The sequence below is a fragment of the Argiope bruennichi genome, chromosome 2 (assembly GCF_947563725.1).
Source record: "Argiope bruennichi chromosome 2, qqArgBrue1.1, whole genome shotgun sequence".
NCBI classification, from domain to species: domain Eukaryota; kingdom Metazoa; phylum Arthropoda; class Arachnida; order Araneae; family Araneidae; genus Argiope; species Argiope bruennichi.
In genome coordinates, this window is record NC_079152.1 from 42,875,404 (window position 1) to 42,887,648 (window position 12,245).

At 27.4% G+C, this 12,245-nt stretch overlaps 1 protein-coding gene across 4 annotated transcripts in view; it reads left to right on the forward strand.

Moving 5' to 3' along the window:
- LOC129958660 (uncharacterized) overlaps positions 1-12,245 on the forward strand; it is a 31,027-nt gene that overhangs the window by 8,486 nt on the left and 10,296 nt on the right. Inside the window, exons 6-7 of one of the 4 annotated variants that reach the window (XR_008783278.1) lie at positions 312-334; positions 1,178-3,575. Coding sequence is in view for 2 of the 4 variants with exons in the window: in XM_056071284.1 (XP_055927259.1) it covers positions 312-334; positions 1,178-1,223 (69 nt within the window). In the remaining 2 variants the exon portion in view is untranslated. Of the gene's footprint in view, positions 1-311; positions 335-1,177; positions 4,267-12,245 lie in introns of those variants that run through there. The other 3 variants (XR_008783280.1, XM_056071284.1, XM_056071296.1) reach the window with 3 other exon arrangements.

Genomic DNA, 12,245 nt, shown 5'->3' on the forward strand with positions numbered 1-12,245 from the left:
TTCCAATCTAAATTCTATAATTACTTTATCTATTTTTTTTCTCATTGGCACTGAAAGAATAAAGCTAAAATTGTGGTTCATTTTTTAATTTTTACACTGAATATTGATTTGTTATTACTGTTGTTTAGTTTTATATTTATTATTACTGTTGTTTAGTTTTATATTTATTATTATTATTATTATTGAAAAACTATGTACCATGTAGCATTTATATTGATAGATTGTTTATATTTAAATATTTTTTAAACATATTAATAAAAAGTTGAAAAATATTATGATTTCAATTGATATATATCTATTTTCCCTTTTAGCTGCAACAACTTAGTAAATCTATGTATCCTTTCTTAAAAATTATTATATGAATTAAAATCAGTTACAAGATTTGCAATTTCCAAACTTGGAATTTGAAAAATGTATATTTATAAGAATTGCCTATTTGTTACTAATTTTAATTTGTTTATATCTTGAAATATGCTTAAATATTGTAAATAAGTAAATAATTTTCCTTAGTGTTATAATTTAATATTATGAATCACAAATTTTCAAAGTAATTTTTATGCATATATCTTCTGTTGTTCAGGCAAATGTCCTTGCTTTATTTTATTTTTCAATAAATGAATATTAACATTTTTAACAATATTAGTTTACCTATATCATATATTTAAAGATGGAATTTTTTAAAATGATTTATAGTTGTGAGCTATTTTAATAGATTTTTTATTAAAAATATTTCAGTATCTTTTCTTTTTTATTAATTCTCTATTTCATTCAAAGTATGTTATTGGACAGTTCTTTTACTATAAGTATCCACTGTTATTTTGTTATGTTATTTTTTGTCTCCTTACCTTTTTTTTTATACAATATTTATAATTTATTTAATTTTTTATAAATTACAAAGACATAAAATTTCGAAAAGCATCTTTGCTGTAAAAGAAATTTTCTGATATCAGATGCCTTTAAAATGATAATTATGGAAATATAATTTAGTAAGAAATTTGTTGTTCCATTTATTTATTTGAATGAATAAAAAACGATCTCATTAGCATTATTTGCATGTTAAATATTTGATGAGTATTTTCATTTTTGTTTGAAATGCAATCATCTATATTGAATTTTTGATAATGAAAAGTCATATTACAGTTTTGCCATAAAAGGTTTTAACCTTAATAATTTTTAGAGAGCAATTGCAATCAGGAAGCCCAGGAAATGAGAATGAAAAATAAAATTTCAAGTCAAATTGCAGTCTGTTTATGCTATGTGACATAGAATAAATGTATAGTAGTAGTATGTTTTTATGGATTTCAACATATAATAATATTTTTATGTTCTGTAACTTGTAAAAATTGATTTACATCATAGTTTTCTGAAAAACTGTAAACTTAAATCGATATTTGCACAACATATGCATAATACAGGATGACTCAAAAATATATATGCGCTTTGAATAATTACTACATGAACAATTATTATGTAATATATATATGAATTTCGTTATTCAAGTTAATAAGCAATATATCATTAAAGATATTTGTAGATTCTTGTTTATAATTCGAAATATTTGTAATGTGGGCATTATTATCCTTATAATATAGCATATACTTTCTGATGATATTACAAACATTGCTAAGAATATCACTTGATATTTTGGCATATTTTCTTTCAGTGATTGGTCTCAATTCTTTGGTTTTGTGATTGAAAACCATAAAAATTATGTTTTACATTCATAAAAGAAAGTAATCTTTAGGGTTCACATGTATTGAGTGATGAAAGGAATAAGTCAAGTCAACCTTCTAACTCTCCGACCCGCCCTAAGGCACACGGATTTAAACCATAGAACTGAATGACCGGACCGCCGCAACAGCAATTGGCGGGAACTGTGGTTGAGTCCTAAGGGCCGTCACCGGCCACGGTACAACCCTCCCCGAAGGAAGTACGTCCCGTCATCGATGGGGGGAGTCAGATCCCCCACCTATTAGTGTACCCTCCAGGGTGGCGAGATCCAACCACCATGCCGGAAGCATCTCATCCTCATTTCGAGGTGCCCCCCCGAGAAGTGCTCCCTCTTTCACCCTAATCTTGCTTTCAATAGAATTACTTTAAATTAACTCTCAATTAGTTCAGAACTGAAATTATCAAGTGCAATAATTTCAATGATAATAAATGTGTTCATTAATTTCACTTATGACATATTTATATATTTGTTCAATTGTTTATTCTGTAATTATTCAAAGTTTCTATATATTTAAAAAAAAACCCTGTAATTTTGGTCATCAAATTATGAAAGGTGATTATGGTGCTTTATATTGATGACCGTCATTTGATATTCTAATCTCATTTTTGATGGGTTTGGGTGTCTAGAAAAAAAGTTATAAATCATTTAGAGTTTATTTTAATTTGTATTTATAAATTACCTTAGTATCTTCTATAGGTGACTTTAGAATTGTATGTTATATTAACATTTTTTATTGTTGTGGATTAAGAATATTTTAATATAATTTATAATTGGTTTTTTTTCTGCTTTCCTGTTGCATGTTGAATACAGAAGTTGAAGTATTAGTTGAATACAGAAAAAAAAAGTAATTATAAAAATGATAAATTTATAAGCTTGCACCAATTTTCATTATTAGGAACAATGACATGAATAGAAATGTAGACAATAATATTTCAAGTAATTAGAAATGTAGTGTTTGACATTCTTTCTGCCTCCCCACTCCTTCCTCCTTACTGGCAGTAAATAGCCTCAATTTGTTGAGTACATTTACTTTACTTTCTTATAATTATTAATAGAAATGAAGTTGTTACACTCCTCAGTTAAACAATGAAAAGTTATTTTTTATAATTATGTATGATGTTTTGAAATCTTTGTTAAGTTACAGTCTTCGAATTAAATTTCAAATTAAGTATATTTAAAATAATGCAAATTATATTGTTTTGATAATCTTGTGTTTCCGCTAAGATGCATTGCATTAAATCACTGAGAATTTCTTGTTGAAATTTGAAAATTAGAGCATTTTGTAACTTGAGCTTAACTATTAACTGAAGCTTCAAAAAATTTTTTATTGCTAATCAAAACATTGTGGTGTAATAAAAAGAAGTTGTACAAAATGTTAATGAAAATCATATACATATTTATACCATATTCTCACTTTGTAGAAAGAATTCAATTTGGAATAATATATTTTATAATTATTTATAAATTGGAATAATTTTAATATCTCTGCAACTGTAAAGCAAGGTGAAAAATTTTTGACCTTCTCCCTCCATTTTTTTTCCCCTTCTTCTTCTTTCTATTCATGTGCTTTTAGTTATATTTGCTTATAGAATAACATTCCATGTACTGTTTGTAATTATACTGTATTGTATTGCAATTTAAAGAGGCTGTTAATCTTTATAGAAGCCCAAATTTTGTGATGAAACTCAATTTTAAAATTGAAATATATTTCTAGAATGTACATAAAAAATTCTTTAACAGATTTTGTAGAATTTTGAATATTTAAAATGGAGCAAAAGAAATTACAATGCTTAATCTGTGATTTGTGTTAAACAGTGTAACCAAGAAATTGGGTGATGTAAAGGTAAAGGTAAAAGGGCTTCTTTTTTCTTCTTTTTTCTATTTTTGCTAATTTTGCAATTAAACATAAAATAACGCACAACTAAACAATTTGATAAAATGAAAATTATATAAATCAGCAGTAGATAGTAAATTAATAATAAAGTAATTAAAGATTCTATTTTATTATATATTTCTTTTAAAGTTATATAGTTTAAAATACTGATATGATTGCTGCTTTTAATTTTATTTAAAATGAAATCTGGAAAATAAATTTATTATTCTATGTTTTATTTATAATATTCTTGCGAGTATTTTTGAAAAAAAAAAAAAAAAAAATTAAAGAATATATTACAAACTTTAGTGTTTATAAAATTCCTTTTTCAAAAATTAAAAAAGGTATGCTAAAAGATTTGATTTAATTCTGATTTGGCTGAGTGAGAATATTACAGCTCTATAATGAGCTGTAATGTAATTGGCTTTATGCTGCTAAGTAATTCTCTTTATTTCTTTAATATTATTTAAATCTTGTTGATTACTACAATAATATCTCTTTGAAATTTGTATGTAAATGATTTTAATATTAAATTGATGCAAAAGTTATTTTGAATGAAAGCAATTTACAAAAGAATAGGAGCAATGTTTATATCAAGCAATTTTAAAATCAACCTCATTTTGTAGTTCTTAAACATATCTTTTTTTTTTTTTTTTTTTTGTAAACACAAATTGCCAATGGATACTTTTAAAATATAGCATTAAATTTAATTTAGTCTATGTGCATAAGTTCATTACTTCAGACTAAATAATATATCAAATTGCAGTTTACTGGTTACTTAATTTCCTTCAACTTATTTTAATGTATCCTCACACAAAAAAGTTATACAATGTCTTTCTAGTACAGGTACTGAATTCAATTGTTATAGATAATGGTTATTTGGGATTTGTGTATGAATTTTGAGAGAATGTTGCTATTTAACTACTATGTTTTTAATTTCTTTTAAGTAATTCTTGAGATTATTCACTCCTCACTTTTGTTACAAAATCTTCTTTTTATTTTTATAAATTATGATTTTTATATTTTATTTCTTTGATTGATCAAAACTTTACTGCAAATATAGAGAAAATGTTCTTCATTTCGAGTAAAGCTGTTATTTAAGGTTTTCGAATCTTAGAAAGTTAATAAAATCTGTTCCTTAATTTCGGTTTGCACACAGAAGTAGCTTTTTGGTGATTATTCAGCAGCTAATAACATTTATTTTCACTGTTAGTGCTCCCCTGATTTAAATTCCTTAATAGCATTTATAGAAATGCTACTTGTTTTTGTTTTTTTTAACTGTTTCGTGGTATCTCATAGAAAGAAAAACAATATGGTTAACTCTATGAGTCTTAAGTATATTATTTATTACATTATGTATTCCATTATTTATTATGAATGTTTTTTAACAAAAAAGAAGCAAATAATCAATTTTAAATTCTTAATTTCAGTTCTAATATTTAAGAATTAACTTAAGAGACAGTAGATATTTATATAAATAACAGTAGATATTTATCTATTTTAATCGAACAAAAAATTTTTTGTTGTTGTTAGCTAACTTTATCTTACAACATATATATTTTTTTGCATTTAGATTTTTTTAAAATTTTTTATTGCTATGATTGTTACTATTTAATTTGTCAGGAATGTAATCTGAAATATATAATGCTATCAAAAGAATAAGAACAAAATAACTTCTAAAGCAACAAATATTAAAAATGTCTTCTCCTCTTTTAAAAAATAAATAAATAAAAATAAATCTTTTAGCTCAAAAGCTGATATTAAAGTGCTGAAACAATTATCTTAAAAAGTTCTTGAAAATCGATAAATTCTACCTCTTATATCTGCAGAAAATAATAATTTTATTAATTCATTATATTGATTTATTGTGTGAAATTGGTTTTATTATTATCAAATTAATGTCTTATGTGTCAGAAATATCTCCTTTTAAAGACCGTTTTATTTTTAGTGTGTAGAAATGTCTGCTTGTATAGGTAGGCACACAACAATCATAATCTTTGTATATAATTTTATTATATAAATTCTAATATTCTAGAACAATCATAAAAATTTAGAAATTTTTTCCTATAGCCTGAAACTTTTGCATCAATTTAATATATTTATAACAGATATATGAACTTGATTTTTATTTTGCATCAATTTAATATATTTATAACATATATGAATTTGATTTTTATTTGTGAAATTGTTGAAATTTTGATTCCTTGGGAAAAGGGTTTGTAATGCTATTTAAAGAGGGTCTTTATACATTTCTGCACATTTTATTTTATACGTACAAATAACTGTGTGGTTTATTGGGCTTTTTCATTTTATATGTAAATATTCTAAATATGAGAATTTCATATAAAAATGAAATGTGATAAAATTTTTAATAATTTTTTTATCTTGTTTTCTTCTAGATAACTATCATAAATTAAATTATTATTTTTATGTTACTGTTATATAGTTTTATATATTATTATTAACGTTTGTTAATTCATTGTTGAAACTTTGGAGATTAGGTTGAGTTATTTTTTGCTTATATTTTTAGAACTTGATGTTCGTTATGTGATATTTTTTTCTGAAAATTAACACAGATTTAAATTATTATTATTTTGCAGTAATAAAAATATTATTGATTTCTTCAGTATGTTTTATTTTTCTGACATATAACATCATTTATTTTCTTGCCAATGTGAAGTTCAAATCTCATAATTTCATTTAGTTCTTCATAACCAACACTCTCATTACCAAAAATTAAAGTATTTTATATTTACGAGCTTCAACCTAAAATCAGAGTGGATCAGAGTTCCCTGGAATTTTTCTCACATGCTTCTTAATAAAAGTTTGTTATTGCAACACAAATTTTGAAACATAATTACAATTTTAGTGTCAAGAAATTTTATTTATCTATATTTTTACGTTTTTGAATGTTTTTTGAACACTTTTTTATGTTTTATTACAGTTACATCCATGTGAATGTGCATACCTACAAATGGTCAATGCGTTGACTGATTTTATCCAAAATTTGATACCCGTTTACACTTAAGTTGTTAAAATTCTGAATCAATTATCTCATTACATTTTGTAATTATATTCTTTATGTATTGTTTACTTACATTAGAAATGAAAACAAACTTCCTGGGAATGGATTTCCTCCAAAATACAAGGATAGAATTTCTTGTAAAGACCATATATCAAATTACATCCGTCAGATCTGAAAGTGTTTTTGAATTACAGAGACGAATTCCTAAAAGTGTAGTTATTGATGGTCTGAAATGTGTAGGTAGTAGGTATTCTGCGACCCTAGGCAGTGTACATTATGAGACTGTTCTTTTAATTTAGCGGACAGTTTAATTTTACATTTTTAACATGTTAATTCTTTGTTTTAGATTGATCGTCAAATTTTAGTAATTGAAAAAAATCTATTATTATTAATCTATTATTAAATCTATTTTTAATCTATAGACTGCTTGGCGTTCATGTTTATACATAATATTATTGAAGTAGACTTTCGGTATTTATAAATATTCTAATAACAAAGTGAATGTAATGAAACATATAAATATCTGGCCGATTATACTTGAAAAAGTGTTGTTATCTTAATAATTTAAAATGCTTTGATTTTGTATTTTTTTTATATACTTATTGATTTGGAAATTAGGAAAATAATTTTTTAATCGACGTGCTTGCGGCTCATTTTTAGCTTAATGATGGAAATTCATTAAAATCTCGAATTCGAATTTTTCATAATTACCATACTTCGTGTAAAGAATAAGAAATGATTCTCATTTCTATTAATTTTACGTATACTTTGGTATACGAAAGAAATCATTTTAGCTCTCTCTTTTTCTCCTTTCTTAGCCTGAATTAAATTTATTCGCTTTTACTTCCTTGGTTGCAAAACACTGTAATCGTCAAAAAATTCGGTGTCGAAATTTTTAACGAATCTCTATAATTCAGATTTTCTTGAGGGAGAAAAAAAAAAAAGATATATTTTTTAAAATTATGTCTGTCTGTGAACACGATAGCTCCAAATTGCTTTGAGCTATGCGGATAAAATTGACATCGAATTTGTAGATTTTTATCAAATTTTGAACGAAATCCATTCAGGGGAAGTCTGGCTGTCAGAGTACATGTTTATATGATAACATGTACTCAACTTAAAAACACAAACTTAAACAACAAAATATATAAAATTTGCTTAGTATCAAGTTTGGAATTAAATTCGTCAGGGAGTGATCGTCTGTCCGTCGTATTTTGCCATGCATGTAATTGCGATAATACAAAAACTTCACTATTTAGGTAAATGAAATTTGGTTCACAGTTTTAGCATCTAATATGTAGATTTATTTCAATTTTGGATAAATTCTGTTTATGGGATGACCGTCTGTCAGTAATTCACAGTTTTAGTATCTAGTATGTAGATTTATTTTAAATTTTGGATAAAATCTATGGGCTAACCGTCTGTCAGTAATGCACAGTTTTAGCATCTAATATGTAGATTTATTTCAAATTTTGTATAAAATCTGTCTATGGGCTGACCTTTTATCGATAATTCACAGTTGTAGCATCCAATTTATTTCAAATTTTGTATAAAATCTGTCTATGGGCTGACCTTTTATCAATAATTCACAGTTTTATAATCTAATATGTAGATTTATTTCAAATTTTGGGTAAAATTTGTCTATGGACTGACCGTCTGTATTTTCACATGCGTGTAAATGCAATAGCTTGGGATGGATGGATGGATGGATAGTGGTATTTAGTGGCGCAAGAGCCAAATTTGACTATACTGCGCCAGTCGTATGGTTAAAATATATAAGGCGTTTTTATGTAAGATTCTGTAGAATTAAAAACTGATTAAAAAATTGCAAGGGCTTATCTCCAAACATTGTAAAAATTGGTAACAAATTGAAATGTCAAATAAAATTGTAAAAGCCAATTTCTTTTTAAAATTTAAAAAGGTTTTTGTGGGGACGTTCCCCCACGAGCATTTGCATGTCCACTTTTGAAGCACAGAAAAAACGTAAACGATGATGATTAAAATTAGGACACTCTATTAAAAGATGAAGAACGGTTAAAATCACTTGGCATCTAGAGCAGAAAGGAGCTCGATCGCCGAATAAAAGGTGTTTATCAGTATAACGAGTGTGACCAATGCGGAGTCTAGACAATTTGACGTCTAGCTCTCGCACTGGTAAACAAGGCCAGGATGAAATGATAGGTTTTTATGCCATAAAGTTTGTTATTAATATGATTATTTCATGATTCCTGCCAGAGTGAGTACAGACGACGTTGAAAAATATTTTTAGCATCACAGAACGGGATGTCTTGCTGTGTAAGCAAAGATGCACTCTTTGCTGCGTTATCCGCCAGCGATTCCGACATGACTCGGAATCCAGCAAAATAATATCTTAAATTCCCTGTTTTTTAAAGTTTTTAGAAGATCAAGAATTTCCATGGCAACCGGGTGAATCTGATTATTACAGTTGGAAAACATTGTCAATGAACTCATGCTGTCAGTATAGATACAAAATTTACGATCAGAAGAGAGTGAAATCCTCTGAAGAGCATAAAAGATGGCTAATAATTCAGCAGATAAAACAGATAGAGACGGTAACGGATCTAGACGGTAACTAAATGTGTCGGTATCAAAAACAATACCGCAACCAACATGGCCTTCTGATTTCGAACCATCCGTAAATCATTTTAAATAATCTGAATACTGACAGCGATGAGAATTAAACAGATTCTGTTAGGCAATAGGGACAGTACTCTGCTTCTCAAAACCAGAGAAGGGATTTAAAAATGAAAACTGAGGAAAATTCCAGGGAGGAAAGGAAAATGGATCGGAAGTCTGGATTACCTTATCATGAAGTCCATAATCACGAAGGAGCAGTTTAACTCTCTCGCAGAATTGCAATAGCTTGGGAGTGCAATGATTTAATTAAATGGAATTTCGTATCTTGTAACAACAGTTATAGTTCTATGAAAAACTGTAGAACTACAACAATTGTAGTTCTGTGTTTCAATCGTCAAAAAGAAAGCGTCGCAAATATATATTCGGTTTTCTGTTACTTGTGCATTAATTGCATGCCAACGACTAAAGTAAAAGAGGAAGGGAGAGATTGTCGAATAAGAATCGACAAAGATTATTCGCTAATAGGCTCTTTCGCAATCGTTTGCCAATAGGATGTAGTTAATCACTTGCTGTGGAAAGACATGCCATGCACATCGAGATACTTTTGTTTCAAAATCGCCAACGACTTGCTACATACGTCAGCAGACAATTGCCATAGAAATAAAAAAGATGTTGGCGATCCATTCATTGTGATTATTTGTCGGAATACAACTTTAGAGGATCAAAGTCTTAGGTTTAAAATTAATTCATCTAGATTATATAAATCTTTTTCCGATTTCTATGATGTATCGAATACTCTATGTGGTCTCGCTGCGAGTTACAGCTGACTGTTTTCTGCGCACTTGTGAATTTCTTTCCACAGCAACTGATTGAGGCACAAATACCGATTTTATTTTCTGTAATACGAAGTGTATAACTCACAAGTATGTGGCTCTGAAAATAAAAAATTCCGTCCTCTTTGCATTCACGGTCTTCCACACCTTTATGGGGGTAAGAGTTATAATTTTATTAGAGAAGATGCGAGAAAGATTTGATGAGACCACTACCGCTCGTTTTGGCTTGGCTTAGACATAATGAACAAAAATTATGTTTGGATTTTCATCTTGTGTTCCTAATTGTGCTTTGTTTTCTTATCACACCAATTATTCCCTTGGGATAAAAAAAAAGGAATGATTTTCCTTTGTATCTGATACGATAAATTCGAAATAGCGATTTCTTATCTAAATTTGATTTGTAATTGAATTAAAGACAACAATTTCAAATAATATTTGTATTATTCAGATAATGGGAATTATTTATCTTTACTTTACCGTTAGACTTAAATATTCTGAAATAAATTATAGTGTTTCGAACGGATACCGGAAAATTTTATAGATTTAACAATTACTGGATCATTACATTCGAAATAATTGGACGGAGACAATGCGTTATCTAAAGATCATCTTATGATTTATCGCTTTTTGGAACATTTCCTTAATTACGTTTATTCACTTTTTTTCTGTGAATCAAGATATTATTAGATAATTTCTAGTGAAACAATGAAGTTATTTTAAGGATAATCTTCTAAATATAAAAGCGAACGAATGGCATTGTAAAATTTTTTTCTCTGAAACTGCAACGACAACACTCATCTAAGGACTTCTTGTAAAAATTTAAAATATCTTTGCCCTTTTTCAAATGTTGAATTGTCTCAATTCTAACATTTGATATTAGTTCAATATAATGACATTAACAAGAGATTATGAGAACATATATTTGTCTGAACTCCATAACTAGTTAATTATAGAATGCAGATCTAAACTTCTGTGTGTATATCGGTGCTTTATATAATTCATCATTAGATCGCCTTGTGTTATCAAATTCGATACAGATATTCTTTAGATGAGAATCTATCGAATCTATTTTTGAAGTTTTAATAAAAAGTGTAATTGATTCATAACTAAATGATAAGGTAGCGTATTTGTGTCATCATTTCTAAAACTATTATAACACAAATTTGTTTTCTTCACCATTTTAAAAATTTTTAAAAATTGTCTTTGGAGTATTCTAATTTTAATGACCAAGCAATTTTTTTCTGATTTTTTTTTCAACTTTAAAAAAAATATTTTTTTTTATTTGATTTTCAACAACAGATCGACGTTATAATGAAATTCAAGTTTTCTTTGTTCCATAAATGATTAATCACATGATTTTCCTCCATTTTTGAAAACTAAGGAAAAGTGATTCTGTTTTAATATCTGTATAATTTGCAGCGGGAGTAAAAAAAAAATTTAAAAAAATGAAGCATTACCGTAATAGACAACGTGTAATTTAAAATAAATAACTTGAACATAAATTTTTAATATTTCTTATTGTTATGAGATTGAATTTTAGATTATCTTTGTTGAGAGAATCATGAGTATCAAATTATGTATGAATAATTTATTTTAAACAGAGTCATTATTTTGGGAAAATTAGATTATCACCAAAACGCGGATCATGTATTATAAACACGATCAATTATTAAATTATTTTTCCTTGCGAATAATTATTAATTATCAATAATGGATTCATTCTCTTCTGAGTCAACCCTGAATATCGCACAACTTTTATCGATCATCTTTTAGAATAAAAAAGAAATCACAACTGCTCTCGAGAACTTGAAATTAGTTAAGTGCTAGATGGCATGCACAGTTATATTCCGGATATAACAAGGCCTGGTGGTAAGATTTCGACTTCGGGACCGGTGGGTTCCAATTTCGACACCTGATTCCACCTTAGAACTACCGAGTAATCGAATCTGGTGCACCTTAAATCCACGGAGGCAAATGTTCTCCAATTAGGGTGGTGAGGAGGTTTGTCGAGAGGAGTGCCAGTTCATGTATCGCCCTCGTCCTCTGACCGTATTTCAAAATTGCGAGAACCGTCACAAAATAGCTGTAATATTGCTTTAATATAAGACATTAATATAATCAAACTAAATTCGGGATGTAACAACTATGTATAAAGGTAAAATCAGTTATTCCAGTTTAAGTAAT